This window comes from Pseudorasbora parva, chromosome 2 (genome assembly GCF_024679245.1).
Source record: "Pseudorasbora parva isolate DD20220531a chromosome 2, ASM2467924v1, whole genome shotgun sequence".
NCBI classification, from domain to species: domain Eukaryota; kingdom Metazoa; phylum Chordata; class Actinopteri; order Cypriniformes; family Gobionidae; genus Pseudorasbora; species Pseudorasbora parva.
In genome coordinates, this window is record NC_090173.1 from 46,091,014 (window position 1) to 46,116,170 (window position 25,157).

The 25,157-nt window shown below is 36.8% G+C and overlaps 3 protein-coding genes across 4 annotated transcripts; 2 read left to right on the plus strand and 1 right to left on the minus strand.

The window, feature by feature from the left end:
- Positions 1-6,473, minus strand: amdhd2 (amidohydrolase domain containing 2). 2 transcript variants are annotated; one of them, XM_067429028.1, is made up of 12 exons: positions 6,368-6,473; positions 4,737-4,854; positions 4,321-4,457; positions 4,004-4,143; positions 3,117-3,171; positions 2,753-2,965; positions 2,573-2,661; positions 2,213-2,357; positions 1,942-2,049; positions 1,153-1,221; positions 958-1,059; positions 1-582 (listed from the first exon to the last, which is right to left on the minus strand). In XM_067429028.1, exons 2-12 carry the CDS (start codon positions 4,817-4,819, stop codon positions 509-511), a joined length of 1,215 nt encoding a protein of 404 aa, XP_067285129.1. In that variant the 5' UTR covers positions 4,820-4,854; positions 6,368-6,473; the 3' UTR covers positions 1-508. The 2 variants fall into 2 exon arrangements, with proteins under 2 accessions (XP_067285129.1, XP_067285130.1); XM_067429029.1 differs by having other exon boundaries at positions 6,383-6,428.
- A 3,900-nt stretch (positions 6,474-10,373) lies between these two features.
- Positions 10,374-11,465, plus strand: nog5 (noggin 5). The gene is given in 1 exon segment (XM_067429031.1): positions 10,374-11,465. A coding segment is annotated over 1 exon segment (633 nt). The 5' UTR covers positions 10,374-10,688; the 3' UTR covers positions 11,322-11,465.
- Positions 11,466-12,234: 769 nt separating this feature from the next.
- Positions 12,235-25,049, plus strand: LOC137045568 (uncharacterized). Its single transcript, XM_067422278.1, has 11 exons — positions 12,235-12,365; positions 13,223-13,312; positions 13,402-13,503; positions 19,165-19,222; positions 19,773-19,828; positions 19,924-20,007; positions 20,074-20,154; positions 21,966-22,055; positions 22,814-22,873; positions 22,967-23,047; positions 23,120-25,049. Exons 1-11 carry the CDS (start codon positions 12,335-12,337, stop codon positions 23,158-23,160), a joined length of 774 nt encoding a protein of 257 aa, XP_067278379.1. The 5' UTR covers positions 12,235-12,334; the 3' UTR covers positions 23,161-25,049.
- The last annotated feature ends 108 nt before the right edge of the window (positions 25,050-25,157 follow it).

Sequence of the window (25,157 nt, forward strand, 5' to 3'; positions counted from 1 at the left end):
TAAGTTGTATATCTTTAATACATCTATCATAGATGCATCTTTCACATTCACACAAAAACAGTTTATTTGTAAAGAAACATTATTATACTGAAAGAAATGAGATAAAACCTTAGAAATGCTGACAGATGAACAGAACATTGGAATCAGTTAGATTGGAAGCATTCAAATGTGTAGGTTACTACGGAAATACCCTTGAGATTATTTCAATTTTTCATATTTGAACCAGTGAGATTTGTGTTTGACATCCTGCACTTTACAGCAACACAAACATATCCATAGACAAAATAAAATGATTTTTGTCTCATTTTGAAATATCCCTATGATGCATTCAGCTACAGCAGCATGAGCATGAATCATGTCACCATAATAGTGCTTATATAAATGCAGTAGTTCTTATATTCAGAGATTAATCAATTATATTAATTGAGAGAATAATGATGTTTTTGCATTCAGTCTTTTTGGTGATCTAAGTCCAAAAAAAAACAGGAAGACAGTCCACAAGATGATGTCACTTCCTCCAGACCTGCTGTCCAGCAATGTAGGTTTCCCTGACTGTCAGTGTGTCATCAAGTACTACAAAATCTACAAAACAACCATTTCAAATTAAAGTCAACATTTAATCCGTTTCACTTAGATATACATAAACAACTGGGAAGAAAAGACTATTTCAACTTCCGTTTCTGTCGACTTAAATAAAAAAAAAAACACTATTGAGAACATGCCATCGATCCAGTGGCCACTGTAATGCATTTACCTTAATCATCATTAAAGCAACTAGATCTTTATACATTCTAGAATGTTTTTCTCTACCAAAGGCAATCTGATAACATAGGGCACTCACAGCAAAGTGCCAGTGCTTTGAGATGCATTAAACACATTTGCATGTCACACTACAGCTTTGCATAAGATCTACGCAAGTTTAATGAATGACCGAAAATCAATTCTGAAAGTTCATACCTGCATCTGTGCCGTATTCCAGCGTTCCCTTCCTGTGACTGATGCCCAGCAGTTGAGCAGGATGCAGCGATGCCGCCTCTAATGCGGCTTCGACGGTACAACCTACACACACACATCAGAAATACAAAGCATCTATGACACACACACACTACGACTGACGAACACGCCATACTTGATACACACAAACACACTGACCTGAGGCCTCTTTGAAGTGTCTCACACACATGTCCATGGTTGCAATGCTGCCACTCAATGTTGTAGTGCCTGAAATCATGAATGAATGAGTAAAATACACTATACTATCTCCAAATAGACATTTGTCGTGAACTACAACAACTACAAACATTATATTAATAAGACAAGTTAATATTAATACCTTGTAAAGCATTTCTCAATAAAAATCATATTAAAAAATAAGAAAACATCAGAAAAATAATTCTGTGCAAAGCATTATACAACATAATAGACACATTAAATATATAACCCTACAGCAAACACATATATCTTCCAAAATACTACGCAACTACACAAAAGTGTTTATTTTTACATAAATGAGTACTTTTATTCTGCAAGAATACATTAAACTGATCAAAAGTGACTAAAGATTTATATTATAAATAAAGGCTGTTGATTTTTCTATTCATCAAAAATGAAAAAAATATATCACAGTTTACACAAAAATTAAAGAATCATATCAAAATGATTTCTAAAGGATCATGTGACACTGAAGATTGGAGTAATGATGCTGAAAATTCAGCTTCTATCACAGGAACAAAATACAATTTAACATATATTAAAATAGAAAAAAGCTATTTTGAATTGTAATAACATTTTACAATATTACAGTTTTTTAATTCAATAAATGGTGCTTTGATGAGCATAAGAGACTTAAAAGAAATCGTATAGACCCCAATCTTTTGAACAAATGCTGAAATGATACATACAAATGACACATAGAATGAAAGCAGGGAGAACGATGCAGACCTGCGACATATGCGTGAAGCCCCTGGATGTCAATCTGCTGCTGCCCGAGTGTGTGACGGCCAGGAGGGAGACCCATCGCTGTTACAGCGTCGGTGACCAACACCAACCCTGCCACACACAAACACAAACTCAATTCTTACACACAAATAAACTACATTCATACAAGAAAACCTGAGAGGGTCGCATTTCACTCAAAATGTATGCATGCAATGTATTATAGGTACAGTATCCTGTGGTGATTTGTGGTTGTGTGTTGTTTGTGTATGAATACCTCTGGGATGAGCTCTGTGGGCGATGCGCAGTGCTGCAGGGTGTGTGTGTATCCCGTCTGCGATCATACCATAGTAAACCGTCCGGCCTGGTGGAATACGGTCACTTGTAAGCAATCCCACAATGCCTGGGTCCCGGTGATGAAACTAACAAAAGAAAATGTTAAATACCTGGTGTGTTGGTATACATATTCGTTCATGGTATGCTTGTTTGTGTTTATAGATTATTAAATCTATTTGTTTGCAACATTTTGTATCAGGAATATAGTGTTTAAACTTATAACACTATGCGTGTATGCAAATAACTGCAAATTACTGAATGTCCTTATGTATGTGCATTAATGTGTGTGTGTGATACTAACAGGCAACATGGCATTGAATAAGTGTGTTATGAATGTTGCTCCATTTTGCACAGCCTCTTCAGCCTGAGAGAGATCAGCCATAGAGTGACCTGGACAGAGAAGCACTTTGGAAATGCTCAACCTGGAGGAAATTTGTTGGCAAAAATAAAGCCTGAGAAAACCTGTTACACACGTACGTACCCAGTGACACCGTTATGCCTCTTCCTGACAGTTCACGGATTGCATCCGCGCTATTGGCCAGTTCTGGTGCAAGAGTTACCATTGCGACATTGTCTAAGTGGCCATAGGTCTCCATCAGGTCGATCACGCCCCCGGCTTTAAAAGTGCGGAGGAATTTCGAAGGGTGGGCGCCTCTCTTCTCTTCACTGATGAACGGCCCCTCTAGGTGAATACCTGAAACAAACAGGTGGAAAAACATACAACAAAACTAATTTTGCAGTAAAAAAAGGAGCCTTGAGTCCTGTTATACCCTACAGTAATAAGATAAATGCATACAGAACCTGTAAAGATTTCAGACATTTTACTAGGTCTGTGTGAATCTTACCTAGAACTCCTGCCCCTTCAGGGCCTCCATCTTGTACTCTGAGCTCAGGAATGACCTGTGGAGAGAAAGACAGCGACGTTACAAATGCTAAATATATGCAAACGATGCCACTGTTCATCTTTAAGTGTGAGGCAAAATAAGCTGTGTGATGAGGATTGAACTGAAATCAAATCACATGATGCATTTTCATACTAGGCACTTCATTAAAACAACAAACATTACCGGTCGAAAATTTGGGGTCAGCAAGAATTTGTTTATTTTATTTTTAGAAATTAAGCATTCAATAATCAAAAGTGACAGTAAAGACATTTATAATGTTATAAAATACATGTTTCTTGATAATAAAATCATCATATCAATGGTTTCTGAAGGATCATGTGACACTGAAGACTGGAGTAATGATGCTGAAAATTCAGCTTTGATCACAGGAATAAATTACATTTTAAAATATATTACAATAGACAACAGTTATTTTTAATTGTAAAAATATTTTATTTTTCAGATTTCAGATTTTACTGTGCATCTGATCAAATAAATGCAGCCTTGGTGAGCATAAGAGACTTTTTTTTCAAAAACATAAAAAAAATTTACCCACCCCAAACATTTAAATTATAATGTTGGCTACATTGTTTAAATATTCCAGGAAGAACCTGAAGATGCAAGAGATGAAAACATCAAAAAGTGCCAATAAGCGCATACATTTACATTTAATCATTTAGCAGACGCTTTTATCCAAAGCGACTTACAAAAAAAAATGCATAGAACCAACACCTAGATACAGTCTCAGGTTTAATAAAACCGGAAGGAAAATGAACAGCGATGTATTTGTGGGTGCGGTTGAGCATCTGAAGCATAATGAAGGACAGTGTTTGGTGCATAGGTTGTACCTTATGGTATATGTCTGGTGGGGACGTGACGAGAGTGGGACAAAAGGAAGTGACGCCCTGTTCTAGAATCTTTTTGGCCACAACAGCCACGCCCCCTCTGATGTCACTGCTGGCCTGGGAGAAGTCGATGCCATATCCACCTATGAGTGTGAAGAGACGAGGAGCTTAGTATCGCAAGATATCAGTTACAACACAGAGATTTTTACACAAGCTGGTGATTGTAACAATGGCAACCTGTCGTGTACTTCTACATTAGTCTTATGCTGGTTTGAAAATTTTCTGCAAATGTACTGTATGCATGTATATGTGTTGTTTACCATTTATCTGTACATCTATGAATCCAGGTGCAATGATTTTACTCTCGCAGTCAACTTTGTGATCCGCGAAACCCTCCTCGTCGAAGAACAGCTTCTCCGGGTTCAAAATCTTGCCCTCACGAACCCACAGGTCTTCCCTACAAACACAGATATACCCTCAAGATCAATGTCGGAAATACAGATTCCATATAGAAGTCTTTGCTCACGGTGTTATAATCTGATTTTGAAACAAATCATTACATCAAAAATAAAATAATGATACATACTATCTAAAATTTAACAGTATTAACAGAGATTGTAAAGCTGTCTGTTAGGCTCAAATATGTGAGAATGCATATGAATCTGGACCTGGTTCCTTTCCTAGCTATAATTGTAAAGAAATTAGAGGTTTGTAGACAATATTTAAAATCTGTTACCATTGCAGTCTGTGGTCCTTCAGGATCCTACAGTTCACAAACTGTGTGATCGGGGCATCCGAGACACTCTTGTTGGACGGCATCTCTCCCGAAATCCCACCCCTACACTTAAAACACCCTTTGAAGAGAATCAGAAATGCAAGGTCTTTAAAGTAGACTAGATCATATATATATATATATATATATATATATATATATATATATATATATATATATATATATATATATATATATATATATACATACTACCAGTCAAAAGTTTGAGAACGGTAAGATTTTTTAATATTATTAAAATGTAAAATAACTATTTTTTTCTTAATAATATGTTTTCTATGTGAATATATGTGCTAAAATACAATTTGTCCCTGTGATGTAAATCTGTATTTTCATTATCATTACTCCAGTCTTCAGTGTCTCATGATCCATCAGAAATCATTCTGATATGATGATTTGCTGCTCAAGAAACATTTATGATTATTATTAATGTTAAAAACAGTTATGTAAAATCTTTTTTAGGATTCTTTAATGAAAAGAAAGTTGAAAAGAACAGTACCTTAAATGGAAAGCTTTTGTAACATTATACTACCATTCAAAAGTTTTGGGTTAGTAAGAATAATTAAAAAAAATTAAATACAAATTGGAAAATAACTTAAATGAATACATTTATTCAGCAAGGATGCATTAAATTGATCAAGTGACAGGAAAGACAATTATAACGTTACAAATGCTTTATATTTTCAGATAAATGCTGTTCTTTTGAACTTTCTATTCATTAAATAATCCAGAAAAAATGCACACAACTGCTTTCAACATTGATAATAATCAGAAATGTTTCTTGATCATCAAATCATCATATCAGAATGATTTCTGAAGGATCATGTGACACTGAAGAATGCAGTAATGATGCTTTGAAATTAATTAATTCAAATAAATTGCATTTTACAATATATTCAAATAGAAAAAAAAGTTATTTTAAATTTTAAAAATATTTAACAGCATTGCTGTATTTTGGTTTAAATAAATGCATGGTGAGCAGAAGGGACTTCTTTAAAAACATTGAAAATAGTAATGTTTCCAAACTTTTGACCGGTTGTGTGTGTGTGTGTGTGTGTGTGTGTGTGTGTGTGTGTGTGTGTGTGTGTGTGTGTGTGTGTGTGTGTGTGTGTGTGTGTGTATAAAAGACAATATACGTTTATAACAACTGTAATGTGCTCTTTTTTAGTATCCACTTTTAAAAGGGTTGAACTCCATAAAACACAATGAACTAACGAACATTGCCCTTTTGAACGCATTTTATCTGTTTTTATGACACAATATTTAACTTTGAACAGTTTTAAACAGTTTTTCCTGTGAGAAACCTGCCATGTTTATATGCTCAACACAACTAGTTCTGCCAACAGTTGCATTGTGATTATTATTATTATTATTATTTCTTATTATTATAGCCTACACAATGGCACCGATTTTAAAGCATCAAGCTTTGCTTTTGATCATAACGTTACTATATGATGCAGCAGACGGTAAACAAACACACAGGAAGAACCGAACCGAGCTATTCATTCATCAGCTGGCGGGTACAGGAGCATGACGGCACGCATATGATCACCGGCTGTAGTTTCATAAACACTTACCGTTAATTCACATACTTTTACTATGATTTGGTCCCCGCGATTGTGCTCCGTAGGAAGTCAGTGAAGCCAGTGTGTCACGCGCGCTGTCAGCTGATGAGGAGGCGTGGCCAAAGTACACGCGCTTAGAACGTATATTTGTTTAATTTATGAAACATTGTTTCATAAGTAATGTATTTAATTTTCGTTCAAATCAGTTAAATAGTGAATTATAGATGTTGTGTAATGGTAAGTCCATATGCTTTTTAAAAGCGTGTCAATAACAGCAGATTTTTATTTGTGACAGCCTATTTCAATAGCTGGTATAACATGTTCAACAGATTCTGTATGCAAGAAACATTGTGTAACTAGATTTGTCTACAAATTTAAAGCCAAATCAAATAGGGCAACTGTAGTGTGCGATTTCAAAGTTTCAAACGTTATAAATCAGTGTATTGATTCATGATGAGTCATTTCAATGCGTTTTAAACCTATTATTTTAGAAATATTTTATAAATGTCCTTTTTGTTTTCATTCAGAGAAACATGCTTCATTTGTTCAAGGCCTTGTATTGAATGGTTATTTTTCTTTGAAATGTGAAAAATGTAAATATACTACCGTGGCATACTACAGGTATGTCACATTCTCTGTGTCTAAGTAGCCTATTATTTGTAACAACATGCACATGAAGGAAATAATACAATTGAATATACAGTCAAATGGGAAACACAACATGTTACACATTTATTCATATATTTGTAAAACAATAAAAAGTTGTATAGTTGAAGCAACAGTAAATTACACTGTTATTATTTGTGTCCAGTAACATTAAATCTCCTCATACTTCGCGTCAGTATTATTTTTTAATGAATTAAATGAATGTGAAGGAAATTATACTAACATAGGCTACACTATCGGTCAAAAGTTTCAGCCAGTAAGATTTTTTAAATGTTTTGCAGAAATCTCTTCTGCTTACCAAGGCGGCATTTATTTGATCCAAAATACAGCAAAAACTATTTACAATAATAATAAAAAAATCTACTTTTAACAACTTTTAATATATATATATATATATATATATATATATATATATATATATATATATATATATATATATATATATATATATATATGTGCACACTCACTTAAAGGATTATTAGGAACACCTGTTCAAATTCTCATTAAAGCAATTATCTAATCAACCAATCACATGGCAGTTGCTTCAATGCATTTAGGGGTGTGGTCCTGGTCAAGACAATCTCCTGAACTCCAAACTGAATGTCAGAATGGGAAAGAAAGGTGATTTAAGCAATTTTGAGCGTGGGATGGTGATCGCCATGCGAGCGCCAGACGGGCCGGTCTGAGTATTTCACAATCTGCTCAGTTACTGGGATTTTCACACACAACCATTTCTAGGGTTTACAAAGAATGGTGTGAAAAGGGTTTTTTCCTTTCATTCACTTGTGTGGGTTTGTAAGCTATTAGCACTAATGTCAAGCACAGGTTACCGTATCTTACCCACTCTGTATGCAGTGAGGCTACACATTGTATTTGTGTGTGTGTGTGTGTGGGGGGGGGGGCTTATTAATATCAAAGGACAGATTTGAGTTGCTGGCTTTACCCTCAGACACAAGCTTCTCACACCTGCGTCATTACCGTTAGGAACATCCCTGTAGGGCAAACAAACACTTTCATTTCCCTTGATCGCTAACCTATGTCGACAGCATGGTTCTCACATTCACAACACCACACATTAAGAAAAACTGAGCAAACAAACTCTCTTCAATACTAAAAAAACGCGTCAGAGTATTTGAGGTTATGCTGTTGTCTTGAAGTTTGTGTAAATGGGAGCCAGATGCTTGAAACACCTACAAACTAATTTATGAGCATCATTGGTGAACACAACAATATTTTGAACATTGTTCTATAATATATAATTATAACTGAGGTGTTCAGATTAACCAAGGGGAGGACCAATTGAGAGGATAAAAGGAGAACAAAATATTAAAATGTAAAAAATTATCATAAAAAATATGCATTTGTTAAACGATATCAGTAATTCTTTAATTAAATTTGTTTATTAAAATATCTACAACTCCAATTCCATGCAATGATGTGGAAGTTTCAACTTTCATTATTTTATTACAACATAATACAACATAGATGACATATCAAATGTTTAAACTGAGAATAAATTTCATGGCATCAACACATCTAAAAAAAATTTGGGACAAGGCCATGTTTCCCACTGTGTGACATCCCCTCTGCTTTTTATAACAGTCTGCAAATGTCTGGGGACTGAGGAGACAAGTTGCTCAAGTTTAGGAATAGGAATGTTGTCCCGTTCTTGTCTAATACAGGCTTCTAGTTGCTCAACTGTCTTAGGTCTTCTTTGTCGCATCTTCCTCTTTATGATGCATCAACTGTTTTCTATTGGTGAAAGATCTTGACAGCAGGCTGGCCATTTCAGTATCTGGATCCTTCTTCCAAGCAGCCATGATGTTGTAATTGATGCACTATGTGGTCTGCCATTGTCATGTTGGAAAATGCTATGACTTCCCTGAAACAAAGACAATACTGTATGTTTCAGAAGACATGATTATATGACAATATCTTGTAGAACATATTAAAAATAAATATAGTTTTCTAATGACATGAGTAATTTAATCAGGAATAACCATCAGTTTATAATTTTTATTTATCAAATACATTTTGAGAGTACAGGGATTATCATATGTTAATATCCTTAGAAGTCAGCATGTTAATATGATCTCCCTTTCCGTATTGTTTATGGGCTTTCCAATATAGTATATATTTGTATTCATGTATATATTTATGCATGTGTGTTGTTTGTTTTCATCTGCGAGATCAAGTGTCACCTTACTGAAGGCTGCGATGGGCTGGCATGCTTGACCTGATGATTAGATGTATTATAAAGCGTGGGTGAGGTGTGTGTTTGTGCATGTGTTTATTGTGTGTGTATGTGTGTTATAAGGGGGTGTCACTGACGTAGATCCTTAAGGCATAAACTCGGTGCTCGTTAAAGGTCAGAGGTTGAGAAGTGAGCTAATTGATTAATTTAAAGTGATAAAATGCGTCATTCATTCAATGTGTGACAAAGTGTCAACTTGAAGGCAGAGCATCATCGCCGTCACACAGACGGTCAAACCTTTAGTGTTTCACAGTCAAGATTAGGGAATCTAAAGTATTTGTGTGTCAGACCTGTTTAACATCAATAGCAAACTACAAATGTGCTTCAATGAGCCTGGAAATCTGTCGGTGTAATTAATTAACCTGAATTTACGTCATTCTGTGCACATTGTTGAGCATCAACCTTCAGCTTTTGAAGAGTTGCAGGTTTTTATCATTAACTAAAATAAAACAAAAGGGCTCTATTTATATAAGGTGGCCTTGACTACTACGTACTTACATAAAAGAAATAAGTATAATGTTCTATTTGTCTTTCTATTGTATTGTAAAACCCTTTTGCTGATATTGAGGTGGACTACGGGTAAAGTTAGAGACCGGTGTGGTGGTGTTGGTAAGTTTAAGGGTAGGGTTAGGCGTAGGGGAAATGTCAGCAATTTAATTAGAAACGTAAATGCAGAAATTATTTTCTGATGTAATTACATACAGGTACTTTTAAAGTACAATGTAAAAACATGTAGGTACCCAGTAAGTGCATAGTAGCTTAAGTGGGTCCAAACAAAATATTAATAAACAAATGGTAACTTTACAATAAGGCCTCATTTGTAAACAACAGTTAATGCATTAACTACGGTGAGTAATATTATTCTTACAGCATTTAATAACCTTTGTTATTGGTAGTATTAAAAATGTTAATGTTCATGTTAGTTTACAGTGCATGCATTCGCTAATGTTATACAACTTTTATTAAAAATATAGTAGTACATTTTGAGATCAATATTAATAATGACATGTATTCAGTTTTGGCGTTCATGGGTCGCATCTCACCCGTGGGAGAGTGTTGTAGTTGTAATGTGTGACACCCGCGGGGCGACGCAAGTGCGCACCGCACCACTCATGACGCGTTTGGCGTCTCCAAATTTAAAGCTCCATTCAGCAGAGACAGGCTTTAGTTATCAAAGATGAGTAGCCTATAGTCTCCCATTAAAAGTCTCCAACCTGTTCATTAGGTATACCTGAGAGTGAAATGTCATTTGTAGAGCAGTGTAGTAGGCTATATACTGTTTGAATGATTTGCTCTTCGCAAACCAGGCCTATTTGTAACCAAGAGCCGCGATCCAAAACCAATGAAAACAGGTTTCGCTTGTTAAACTTCCTTCCAGAAAATCGGACGTTTGGTAAACTTTTCTTGATCTGAATGAAAATGAAGTCTTCTCCTGTGCTCGTGCTCTGTTTGTCCTTCACCGTTCATCTCGCGCAATCTCAGCTTCAGTTGCGCGTGCGCCCGTCCCCTAGCGACCACCTGCCAGTACCGGACCTTCACGAGGACCCTGACCCGGCGCTGGAACCGGGAGAGAGGGATTTAGCCCCTCGGTTGCTACGGCGGAAACTTGGCAGCAGTTTTGACCCTATTTTCTCTTCTATCGCTGCACCGACGCGAGGTAACGGATCCGTCATTGCGCGAGAGGACGATATCAGTCTCGCCGGACCGATTCCCCGTGAATTTCAGCATCTGGATTTCACTGGTCTTAAAGTAGCACCGAAAACGGAGCGCAGGGTGCGCCGGTGGTTGTGGTCGTACACCCAGTGCCCGGTGCTGTCGATGTGGAAAGATCTGGGCGTGCGTTTCTGGCCGCGATACGTTAAAGAAGGACAGTGCTCGACCGAACGCTCTTGATCTTTACCGGAGGGGATGTTTTGTAAACCGGTGCAGTCCGTGAGCGTCACGCTCCTCCGATGGCACTGCCATCAGGGCTCTCGCGGGCTCAAGCGCTGCGCGTGGATTCGCGCGCACTACCCGGTGATTTCACAGTGTGGATGCACGTGCTGAAGCTTCTCACGGGTAGACCAGTTCAAATGACCCTAAAATGGTTTAGCTCAATATGAATTCGTATTCGTTTCTTTTGATTTTAGGGTGAATATGAATCGGACTTGTTCTTGCCATCCAAACAAATATAACTATGAAAAGATGGACTTTAATAGAAAGACAGTGATTGTGCATCATTCTTTGGCTATGATGTTTTAAATTATGTTTATCTGTAAGCATGTTAAGAAAATGTTTGTTGATGCAAGGAAAAAAAGACAATAAAAGTGAAAATGTTGTGTATTTGTATTGTTATTGCTTATTTTTTAATATACAGTGTGCATATAGCCTAGGCCTATTATCATAGCATATATTATAGTATACACACACACACACACACACACACACACACACACACACACACACACACACACACACACACACACATGTCGTGTTTCCATGTTTTATGGGGACTTTCCATAGGCGTAATGGATTTCATACTGTACAAACTGTACATCCTATCCCCCTACACTGCCCCTGCCCCTAAACCTACCCATCACAGGAAACATTCTGCATTTTTACTTTCTCAAAAAAACTCATTGTGTGTGATTTATACGATGTTTTCCTCATGGGGACCTAAAAATGTCCCCACAAGGACAAGGATTTCGGATATTTTCATCTTTGTGGGGACATTTTGTCCCCATAACGTAGGGATTACCAGGCCACACATACACACACACACACACACACACACACACACATATATGTGTGTGTGTGTGTGTGTGTGTGTGTGTGTGTATATATATAAATGCTGAGCATACAAGATAAGTGAAAGTTTATTTGTGAAAACAGTTGTGTTATAGATTTTTGTGTTTACAAAATTTGTAGTTTCTCACTTCTCCTTTTTTCACATTTGTTTCTTCCTCCCTCCTTCTCTTCCGCCACATCTGTTTTCAGTTCACCCCCTCTCTTTTACTGTCAGTTACCACTTTGAACCCATCTTTGTGTTCGCATCAAGGTTTGCTTTCTGATGTTTCAGGATGAATGCAGGAAACAAGAACACGACTGAAGGTTAGTAAAAGTATGAGTGCTGAGATTTTTGCTGGTAAACATTTAATATATTGTTTGTAAAGAGAAAAGGTGGTATGTTTTACAGTGGTTCATATAGATGCATATGAAAACATATATGTGAGTCAAAGAAATGTATAGATGTTTAAATGAAGACTATAAGTCAGTCTAACATTTCACTTCATTGCAATTAAAAGGTTATTAGTCAGTTATTGCATTGCCTTATTTTCAAAAAATAATGATAAGAGTAAAATTAAATACTTAAAACACTCATTTAGAAGAAAAATGTCTCAAATTTATTTTAAACTGGAAAACCTTTGGACATCTATTGCTGTTTTTGGTCTCTGATAACTGTAATACAGTTTTTCACCCAAACCACACGGAAACACTAAAACATCTTCTTTGACAGTGCTGTGTTTGGGTGGATTTTGGTTTTTATAATTTAGCAGAGTAAGCATCTCTTCTAAGAAAATACTATTGCAAATATTTGTTTCTGGGTAGTGTGTTAAAGAAACATGTGAAGCTGTGAGAAATACAAGCGGGCACTCTCTTGGGATCTGTCTGTGAGAGTTTATTAAAGGAAATAGAGTAAGACTGAACATCTAAAGCTGTCACATAAATTAAGCAAATCCAAAGTTGCTGCTGCTTCTTCTTGCTTTTCAAAAAAATTGGCAAACCATGTAAAATAAATCCAAAATTAAAAAAAAAGTCATATATTCTTCTCAGTGCTTCATCCTGATGATTCCATTAATTGTACAGAACAATTTTAGATTGTAAACACATCTAAAGAAAAGTTTGAATGATAAACCAGATGAAGAGAACTTTCAGGCGAAAGAAAGACAATTTCATCATGTCCACAGGCTACACAGAAGTTAACACAACTGTGTTTGACGGTGCGTCTAACAGCACACCTAATCTCAGGCCAGTCAAAACCCCCTCACATAACACAGGTAAGTGTGTGCAGCATAATGTCCTAATAAATCAGATGCTAAATACGTCATTCATTTATATGTGTGTGTGTGTTGTAACTTGTGTTTAGCATCTCGACCGGATTGGCTGCTCTACACAGTTCCAGCATCAGCCTTTGTGATTGGGATTTTTCTGTTCGCCTTCATCTGCAAAACACAACGACACAGGAATGGCAAGTGTGAACACACACACACACACACACACACACACACACACACACACACACACACACACACACACACACACACACACACACACACACACACACACACACACACACACACACACACACACACACACACAATGGCAGGAATTTACAGGATTAAAGAGTATTATTTCACAATAAATTACTGTAGTCAGAAATTTACAGTGAGATTAATATACTGTAGAAACTGTATAATCTATCCCCTATACCATATCTCTAAACCCAACCATTCAAGAAAACTTTCTGCATTTTTACATTTTCAACAAAACCATTCAGAAAGTTTTTGAAACCATGTGGTTCACAATGACACAGAAAACCATGTTTAAGTTATAATAGACCAAGCCATACTGTAATAAGATTGTGCTGTGGAATAACAGTAAGATACTGGCAGTTGTGGTTGTACTGTTAATTTACAGCTCTCCTGTTTTACAGTATTTTACCATAATTGTACCATGGAACTGAACTGAACTGAACTGAGCTTAACCGAAATTGAACTGAACTGAACTGAGCTTAACCGAAACTGAACTGAACTGAACTGAGCTTAACCGAAACTGAACTGAACTGAGCTTAACCGAAACTGAACTGAACTGAGCTTAACCGAAACTGAATTTAACTGAACTGAGCTTAACCGAAACTGAACTGAACTGAACTGAGCTTAACCGAAATTGAACTGAACTGAACTGAGCTTAACCGAAACTGAACTGAACTGAACTGAACTGAACTGAACTGAACTGAGCTTAACCGAAACTGAACTGAACTGAACTGAGCTTAACCGAAACTGAACTGAACTGAACTGAGCTTAACCGAAACTGAATTTAACTGAACTGAGCTTAACCGAAACTGAACTGAACTGAACTGAGCTTAACCGAAATTGAACTGAACTGAACTGAGCTTAACCGAAACCTAACTGAACTGAACTGAACTGAACTGAACTGAGCTTAACCGAAACTGAACTGAACTGAACTGAACTGAACTGAACTGAACTGAGCTTAACCGAAACTGAACTGAACTGAACTGAACTGAGCTTAACAGAAATTGAACTGAACTGAACTGAACTGAACTGAGCTTAACAGAAATTGAACTGAACTGAACTGAACTGAACTGAGCTTAACAGAAATTGAACTGAACTGAACTGAGCTTAACCGAAATTGAACTGAACTGAACTGAGCTTAACCGAAATTGAACTGAACTGAACTGAGCTTAACCGAAACTGAACTGAACTGAACTGAACTGAACTGAACTGAACTGAACTGAGCTTAACCGAAACTGAACTGAACTGAACTGAACTTAACCGAAACTGAACTGAACTGAACTGAGCTTAACCGAAACTGAATTTAACTGAACTGAGCTTAACCGAAACTGAACTGAACTGAACTGAGCTTAACCGAAATTGAACTGAACTGAACTGAGCTTAACCGAAACCTAACTGAACTGAACTGAACTGAACTGAACTGAGCTTAACCGAAACTGAACTGAACTGAACTGAACTGAACTGAACTGAGCTTAACCGAAACTGAACTGAACTGAACTGAACTGAGCTTAACAGAAATTGAACTGAACTGAACTGAACTGAACTGAGCTTAACAGAAATTGAACTGAACTGAACTGAACTGAACTGAGCTTAACAGAAATTGAACTGAACTGAACTGAACTGAGCTTAACCGAAATTGAACTGAACTGAACTGAGCTTAACCGAAATTGAACTGAACTGAACTGAGCTTAACCGAAACTGAACTGAACTGAACTGATACTAAAAATTTTAATAAAATGAAAACTGAAAATATACTTATAAAATTAACTAAAATTCAAATTAATAAAAATGCTAATATTACTGAAAACCATGGATAATACTAAAATAATACTGAGCTAAACATATACATACACTGACAGAAAACATACTCAACAAGCTTTATATTGACATATTATACACTCACCTAAAGGATGATTAGGAACACCATACTAATACTGTGTTTGACCCCCTTTCGCCTTCAGAACCGCCTTAATTCTACGTGGCATTGATTCAACAAGGTGCTGAAAGCATTATTTAGAAATGTTGCCCCAAACTCTTAGAAGAAAAGGTTCTATATAGAATCTTAACAAGATCCATCGGTGCTACGTATTTGGAACCCCTAAAAGGTTCACTGCAAAAAATGCTTTTTATACTTAGTATTTTTGTCTTGTTTCTAGTCAAAACATCTAAAAATTATTGTATTTACTAGACAAGCAAAAGTAATTGTCTTGTTTTGGGAAAAAATAACTCAAAATAATCTACCAGTGGCGTAATTAAAATAATCTTAAAACAACATTATTTTACCCCATTGGCAAATTATTTTAAGCAAAAACTCTCTTAATTTTGAGTTATTTTTTTCCAAAACAAGAAAATAAGGTTTACTTGTCTAGTAATTGTTTCTTAATATAAGAATATTTAGATATTTAGACTAGAAACAAGACAAAAATACTAAATAAGAAATGATTTAAGTGCTCAACTCCAAATAACCTTTTATGCTAAAAAGGTTATATAATGACAAGAAAGAACCTTTTTGGCACTTAAAAAGGGTTCTATATAGAACCTTTTATGGGTTTCAAATATGTAGCACAGGTAGAACCTTTTCTTCTAAGAGTGCATATTGATAGGATAGCATCTTGCAGTTGATGGAGATTTAAAATGGAGGCTAAAATGAGCCAAGAAAACATCCCCCACACCATTACACCACCACCACCAGCCTGCACAGTGTTAACAAGGCATGATGGATCCATGTTCTCATTCTGTTCACGGCAAATTCTGACTATCTGAATGTCTCAACAGAAATCGAGACTCATCAGACCAGGCAACATTTTTCCAGTCTTCAACTGTCCAATTTTTGTGAGCTCGTGCAAATTGTAGCCTCTTTTTCCTATTTGTAGTGGAGATGAGTGGTACCCGGTGGGCTCCTCTGCTGTTGTTCCCCATCCGCCTCAAGGTTGTGCGTGTTGTGGCTTCACAAATGCTTTGCTGCATACCTCGCTTGTAACGAATGGTTATTTCAGTCAAAGTTGCTCTTCTATCAGCATGAATCAGTCGGCCCATTCTCCTCTGATCTCTAGCATCAACAAGGCAGTTTCGCCCACAGGACTGCCGCATGCTAGATGTTTTTCCCTTTTCACACCATTCTTTGAAAACCCTAGAAATGGTTGTGCGTGAAAATCCCAGCAACTGAGCAGATTGTGAAATACTCAGACCGGGCCATCTGGCACCAACAACCATGCCACGCTTAAAATTCCTTAAAGATGCCCTAGAGTGAAAAATGTAATTTACCTTGCCATGAGTTCAGTACATGGACATCACATGTTGTGAGTCTCAAACACCATTGTATCCTACTTCTTATGTAAATATAGTGCTTATATATAGAAAAATATAGAAAAATAAGTGCTTCTCAACATAAGGCCAACCGTGACGCAAGCTTTGGGGATCATTTATATGCACGCCCCAACATGTGCATCTGTCCAAACATGTTCATTGTCAGGTGGAACTGACAGAGCCAAATCATCAGGACTGCAGGTAAACAAGCGACACTCGAGGATAGCAAAAACGGCTCTCATGACACACGTCATGTTCAGACTGTGCAGGGGACGTGAGGACTTTTCATATGTCAACAGTCATGGTTGCGGTTTATTATAATCGGATACCACAACAATTTATTCCAAAATCGTTCGTTTTTCGGCCCATTTCAAGCAAGCTTCGCTCAGCATCTTAAACTGAAAAAAAGGGCAACTGTTTTCCTGCAAGCAGTAAGTAGTGATTTATCCACTTATTGACTAGCTGTTTAAACAACTTGTGATTAAATTAAAAGTTTCTTAGAGAAACAGCATTGTCTAGATGATGCAAGATGCTAGTACAGTAACAACAGGAAACTCCAAGTACCATATACAACTAAACAGTGTGTCTAATGACAAAGGGTAATATTATTTTGTATTACAAAATACAAACGTAGATACGTTGCTTACAGATCGTTCACTCGATCCTTCTAGCAAACGTCACCTTTTCCACCATATAAGTTAAAACGACAGTCATTTGACAAGGCTATTCATTTTGTAAAAATATATGATGTTTGATTTTTGAGAACTGAAGTAGGCCTATGATGTTTTTGCATGCTTGTATTTCAAAGTACATCACAGAGTCACTGCATAGCCTACATTGTGACTAATGTTATATAAACATGCAATATCGTTGACAAAAAAAGACAAAAATGTAGACTGAATGACACTTTAAGCAGAACATCTCAAATGGAGATTGCTGAAATGCAGCTTTCTTGTTCATTGGTGTTTTCAGATCATCCTCGCGCGAGAGAGAGCTCGTGTGCATATGGTTGCCAGATTAGACATGTTTAGGTGTTAGGCAACCGCAAGCACGCAAGCTCTCGCGCGCGGATGATCTGAAAACATCAATGAACAAGTAGGCTACCTTTTACCAATCTCCATTTGAGATGTTCTGCTTAAAGGTCTGTTCTTCGTGTGTTTTCGAAGCTTTGATTATGTTTACAGTATGCAATATAACATGAGTTCATGTTTCGCGTGTAAAAAAACACAGTATTTTTCGCACAATTTACTTATCTGTACAGCGCTGTTTCCTCTGTCCTAAAAACGGCCTGATGATTTCCCTGTTTTATGAAGTCCCTCCTTCAGAAACACGTAACGAGTTCTGATTGGGCCAGCGCTTCCCGTGTTGTGATTGGACAGCAGCTTAGCGCACTTTGCCCGGAAAGGTCCCGCCTCTTACCATAACAGGGAGATGCAAGCGCTGAATGCGCGCTCTTCTCCACGTGGGAGAGCAACAAGACCACGGCCCCTATTTTGCGTGCTCTTGTGGGTGGAGGGTTAGTCAACAAACGGTTCTAGTGACGTCATTCATGCCAGGAAGTGCAGGGGTGTAGTCCAAACCGGCCGTTCGCTGTAGGCTTTGAAAGGGAACTTCTGTTAAATAAAATATCTCGCTTGGCATTGAACTTTGAGCTTTATCATTTTACAGGTATTATTTATGCTCTAACAGCAACATTTCACACTAACTAAATTTTGAAAGATGGAATCGCGAAGAACGGGACCTTAAAAGTGGCATTCAGTCGGTCTGTGTTCTGTCAGGACTCGTGAGCTCAGCTGCTTCGCTGAACAACTGAACTGCTGTGCTGTGAGCTGTGAGCGGCTGAAATAAGCCAATCAGAGCAGAGTTAAACATTAATATTCATGATTTTTCCAAATAAGGCAAAAACAGAGCATTACATCCTAGGGACAATTTATAGGGTTGTAAATGGGCCTGTAAAACTGTATCTGGACAATTTTTGCCGTTATATAAGCCAAATACCCTCTGTAGATATCAGATAGCATATTGTTTCAACTCATTCTAGGGTACCTTTAAATCACCTTTATTTCCCATTCTGACGTTCAGTTTGGAGTTCAGGAGATCGTCTTGACCAGGACCACACCCCTAAATGCATCAAAGCAACTGCCATGTGATTGATTGATTTGATAATTGCATTAATGAGAAATTTAACAGGTGTTCCTAATAATCCTTTAGGTGAGTGTATATTGCATTATAGCTTATTGATTTATGATGGTCCTTAATGATTAAACAAACATTATTTTTCCCCAATGCAGGACCTAAAGAGCAGAGGACGCACACAAATGGACACGTTGCCACTTATACTAATTTTGGGTGATGCATTTGCCTTGTCCAATATTCTTTCCCTTTCCTTTTTACTCTCTATCTCTTGATATATTCCAAAACATGTTTAACTCTAAAGCTATTAGAAAATCAAAGTCAGACAAGTTGTTTTCCAAATTTGAGGTTGATATCTCAAACAATGAGCTTTCAGTAAGATTTTGTTTGTGCAAAGTACAAGCCTTTTCTACTAGATGAAATTCATCTCCCATTTATTTCCAATGCGGTCATTTAAAAAAAAATCAACAACAAAAAAAACAACATGTTTCAAGCAAAAATATCAGAAGAACACTATCAAAAATATTATTTAAATATTATTATCAAAAACTTTCTCTGCATCTGAAACAACTTGTACAACTGACATCACAAAGTAATTTTATGCTTCACCTCCTCCTCTCTATTCACCTGTCGTACAGAGACTTTTCATGATTCATTCAATGACTTTCTAATAAAATCATCATGTCCTTAATTTTTGCCCTGGAAACATGTCACAGTAAAAAAGTAAATGTGCTAAGAAGTCTGTTTCATGTGTGTGTTGTCACAGGCACTCTGTGAGTGGCACTCAGAGGTGCACAGAGAGTGCAGAAATCAACAAAAAGGGTAAAATATTCAAATAATTTCAATTTTTTTAATGCTTAGAAAAGATTAAAATCCCCCAAAATATACAGTCAATATTTCATTTTTTATTTCGACAGATGATACGCAATCCTATGAGAATGTAGATGCAACTATTTACAGCAATCAAGACAAAGTCACATATTATGTGTCTGCAGATGAAGGTATATCCTGAGCATCAGGAATTGTGAGGGGGGTTTATTGTGCCATTTACTGGTTGTTGCTTTTAGATTATCTTAACCCGGATCCAATTGGGGAAGAAGAAGGGGCAAGGCCAGAGGAACACATACCTAGCAATTTGACAGAAACAGGTGAGGATATGATGTTTGATTTTACACACACATACTACTTACAATATAATATCTAATTAATCTACAGTACAGATGGTTTCAAATCAGCTTTACAGTGATAACAGAAAGAAAAAAGCTGTAAAGCAGCTCTAAAAAGACAACAGTAGACATTATAAGTTATGTAGTTTTAATCAGTTCAATGTTGATTAATTTCTGTGTAAAAATATAAATTATGAAATCAGTTCAATTTAACTATAAAGCAGCTCTGGGGAAAACAGTCAGTGATGTCATCATCCAGGTCAAATAATTAATATTAATGAATATTAAGTTCCAATCCCGCTAAAATACATCATATTAACAGCTCTGAAACAGACGCTCACCAGATGCTCAATGTCTGTTTTGCATACAAATAAAATAAATTCATTGGTGGAATTTGCAATTTTGGTATGTGGTTACCATTTCTATCTACATACACCGCTGGTCCCATAGATATACGGCTGGTCCCCTAACAGTGAAGTCTCCATTTTGAGCCGCCATGTTTTTACAGTAGCCTTAAACAGACAAACTGGTCTAAAGAGCGCTAGTCCCTCTGTGCTCTCACTCCGGCCATGACATCTTTGTCCTGTGTTAGCCACAGTAGCTTCTCTGATGTGCTTCAAAAGGGAGGGACGAGCAGTGGGCGGTCACAAACTCACCACTAGATGCCGCTAACACAGTGCACTTTCAATTTATTTTAATTTTAGTTTGAATATAATATTCAAGGTGTATAATATCAAGGATTTAGGCATGCAGACGCTTCTGCAAACATTTATGAAAGAATGGGTCGCTCTCAGGAGCTCAGTGAATTCCAGTGTAGTACTGTGATTGGTTGCCACCTGTGCAATAAGTCCATTCGTGAAATTTCCTCAATACTAAATATTCCACGGTCAACTGTTAGTGGTATTATAACAAAGTGGAAGCAGTTGGGAACAGCAGCAAATCAAAAGTTGCAGCAACTTCCACAAAGTGAGAGGCCACGTAAGCACAGAGCGGGGTCATCGCATGCTGAGGCGCACAGTGCGCAGAAGTCACCAACTTTCTGCAGAGTCAATAGCTATAGACCTCCAAACTTCATGTGGTCTTCAGATTAGCTCAGGCAACAGTGCATAGAAAGCCTCATGGAATGGGTTTCCATAGGCGAGCAGCTGCAGCCAAGCCTTACATCACCAAGTGCAATGCAAAGCGTTGGATGCAGTGGTGTAAAGCCCACCGCCACTGGACTCTAGAGCAGTGGAGACGTGTTCTCTGGAGTAACCAACCACACTTCTCTTTCTGGCAATCTGATGGACAAGTCTGGGTTTGGCGGTTTCCAGGAGAACGGTACTTGCCTGGCTGCATTGTGCCAAGTGTAAAGTTTGGTGGAGGAGGGATTATGACATGGGGGGGGGGGGGGGGGTCGTTTTTCAGGGGTTGGGTTTATACTTAATACTTTGGCATACCATGACATTTTGGATAATTTCATGCTCCCAACTTTGTGGGAACAGTTTGGGGATGGCCCCTACCTGTTCCATCAAGACTGTGCACCAGTGCACAAAGCAAGGTCCATAAGGACATGGATGAGCATGGGTGGTGTGGATGATCTTGACTGGCCTGCAAAGAGTCTTGAGCTCAACCCGATAGAACACCTTTGGGATGAACTGAAGCGGAGACTATGAGCCAATATTGTGTATATTCCAAAGTTTTGCCTGCTTTTTAAAGCTTCACAATAGATGAAGTTCTTAATGACTGGAGTTCTGGGGAGGAAGGAAGTGACACAGGTTGGATTCAGAGTCTGTCTGTCTTCTTCTCTACAGATGGAGAGTCATATGAGAACATGGAGGGATGTTTGTATGCTCAACCCCGAAAATGGAAACAGAAACTTCAGCATGGAACTGAAGATGATGGTAAGTGATTAAATAAACACAAAGATGTGTGCCATGGATCTGATACTACCTACACCCTTAAAGCTACACTGTGTGATATTTTCCCCCATCTAGTGGTGAAAAGGTATATGATCATCCAGTGAATAATAATATTTCTGTTCCTCTCAATTTTGATTGAATTTGAACTCCTACGGTGGCCAATTTAGTCCAAGATTAACATGGCAATCCCCCTCTTCACATGTGACGCGGTGCCATCGAGTGTTAAAACGTGAAATTCAAAGCTTGAATTAATGGTATGTCCCTCTTTGGCTAATGTACTCTCAAGATGGAGGAGCAACATGGCGACCGGCATTCAAACCCCTCACCTCTATGTATTTTAAATGGCATATTATAAACTTACGAGAATACTTTATTACTTGAAAGAAGTAAATGTACATTAATGAGCACATATATTTTTGAAAGAACTAAGTGTTTTTAGCTAAGAATAAACTAAAAAAGTTACACAGTGTAGCTTTAACGTCCCTTTAAAGTCAAAATTAAGTATGTGTTCTGAGTTTGTCACACTACAGAAAAATATGTTATTAACCTCCCAGCTAAATTTGAATGATAAAAAAAGTTGCCAAGTAAATAAAATAAGAGATCAAAATCTTGAAAAAATGAGCAGTATCCTCTGCTCTCAAACGCTGGGGGCACGTCCGCTGGCTGCGCCGAAACCAACCCAATTTGCGGATTAATGTCTAATGTGCAATAAACTCTCTTAATCATGTTTCTCTGCATAGACTACATTATTCCTGATGAAAATGGAAAACAAGATCTTGCTCTGGACCACACAGACACTGGTCAGTTTTTCTCTGCAATTTGTATAGCCACGGGGTAGCCTATGGCATTTATAAAAAATAATTAAAAAAAACCTTCTCGTTCTCTCCTTTCAGAGTCATATGAAATCATGGCCGGATCAGACAGTATATACAACAATACAGACTTCACAGCATCCCATGAGACCACAGAGGATGGTGAGTATGTGTGTTAAAGACATGCGTGTCTCTTAACATGCGATTGAGTTTGTGTGTAAACGCTTGTTTCAGATTCATATGAACAGATGAACGGAATCCCAGTCCAGATCTAGAAAGAGATGGATGGAGGAAGGCAGTGGAAATGAGAAAGATGCAGAGAAATGGACATCTGCAATGTCTGATAATACGAGAAACTGAAGAGAGAGATCGAGATTGAGAGCAGCTACAGGATGCTTACAAGTTTATGATTATAAGTACTTATCAAAAACAACTGTAAAGTCAAATTGAAATAAAATCTGATTGTTTACTTTTTTTATATACATTTACCTGGTCAATGCACAGTTCATCAATACAAAGAGACAATGGCAAGACTTTACAATTAGTTAACATTGGTTAATGCATTATGAGCAATTTGTTTATTACTACAACAACATTAATTACAGTATTTATTCTTCTTTGTTAAAGTTAGTTCACTGTTAGTGAGAATGGGTTGTTATATCATATTAAAGGCACAATATGTAAGATTTTTAGATTAAAATATCCAAAAACTGCAAGAACAATGGTAAATATTTTGTGGTGCTGGGCAATCGATTAATTGTGATTATTTACATCTAAAATAAACGTTGAATGTCATACATACGTAATAATTGTACACGGTAGACATACACATATTACGTAAACACAAACTTTTATTTTGGATGCCAATAATCACAATATTTTGTTGACTTGTATACTTACATTATCCCAAATATTTCCAATGTTTAAATCCAGAAAATAGCATGAACTAAGAACAATACTTTTTCATTGTTAGTTCATATTAACTAATGTAATCTTTTGTAAAGTGCTAGAAAACAATGTTTGTTTTATTACTTTTCTGCTGGCAACCAAAGACACACAAACCAGAAAGCATATCATAGCCTACATTTCTCTATTATCCAAACAAATCCTGAAGTCACAGTTTCTCTCTGAATATTTCATTCAAAATGTCACATTACAAAATTTTAGACGGTTTTGAATGATATTCTATGTCACCTAAAGACCTTGAAGAAAAATAAAGTTTGCTTTCAGAGATGTTTATAGCTTGAAGAAATGTAGTATAAATATGTATGTATGTATATAAGATATTAAAGTGGTGCCAATTAGGCACAATCAAACCCTCCTTCCTAAATTCTCAATATTGTAATTTGAAAAAAAGTAATTTGTAATTTAAAAAGTTAATTTATTATTTTTTTAAATAATTACTAAATGGTTACAATTATTGAAATAGTAAATTACATCAACATTTATGCAAAAAACTGTATAACTGGGTTACAGCAATTTGTCATGAAAAATTAACAATGCAATTTTTTTTTTTTAAATTAGCTCTTGATTTTAATATGAAATTTCTTTGTGAAATGCACCTTCTATGTTTTAATTGTCAAGAGCTTCCTGAAGAGCATACCAAGTGAAAATGGGAAAATATTCAATTTACACCATGTAAAAGTAGCAGTTTTTTGTTGTTGTTGCAATGTGTAAATAGTAATTAGATGCTATTTAAGATACATACTATTTGCACCCATTAGTATTAGTATTGTTGGACATTATCAGGAAGCAATAAGTTTAAATTATTATATTTATTACCTACCCCTACTCAATGAATACTTTTATTATTATAAAACATTTCATTAGGCACTTAATTTCCACTTTTAACTACCTTTTCTTGAAAATGTATTGAAAGTAATTGCCTGATGTGATTTGCGATGGGAAAAGAGCAAGCTAGGCAAAAGGTGGATTCGAAGCCCAATCGCATCAAAACCTAGTCCCAGACCCTTGCACTTTACTGTCTATGCCACTGAAGACGTCAAAACCTGCATCGTTTTTGGTCCAACTAGGCATTGTTAGGTAGCCTGACAAGCCACACCCACATCAAAATTAGATTTGCTGCCGCTAGGGTGCGTCTAGATTTCTAAGCTAATTGTTAGGCAGAGCTAGTGCAAATATTTGCACTTGGCGTAAATAGACACTAAGTAAAAGGTATGTATATAAAAGTACACTGCAGCTTCACTGTACATTTTGTCCTATTACACTTTTTATATGGTTGAAAAGTGGTTAGATGCAAAACAGACACAAA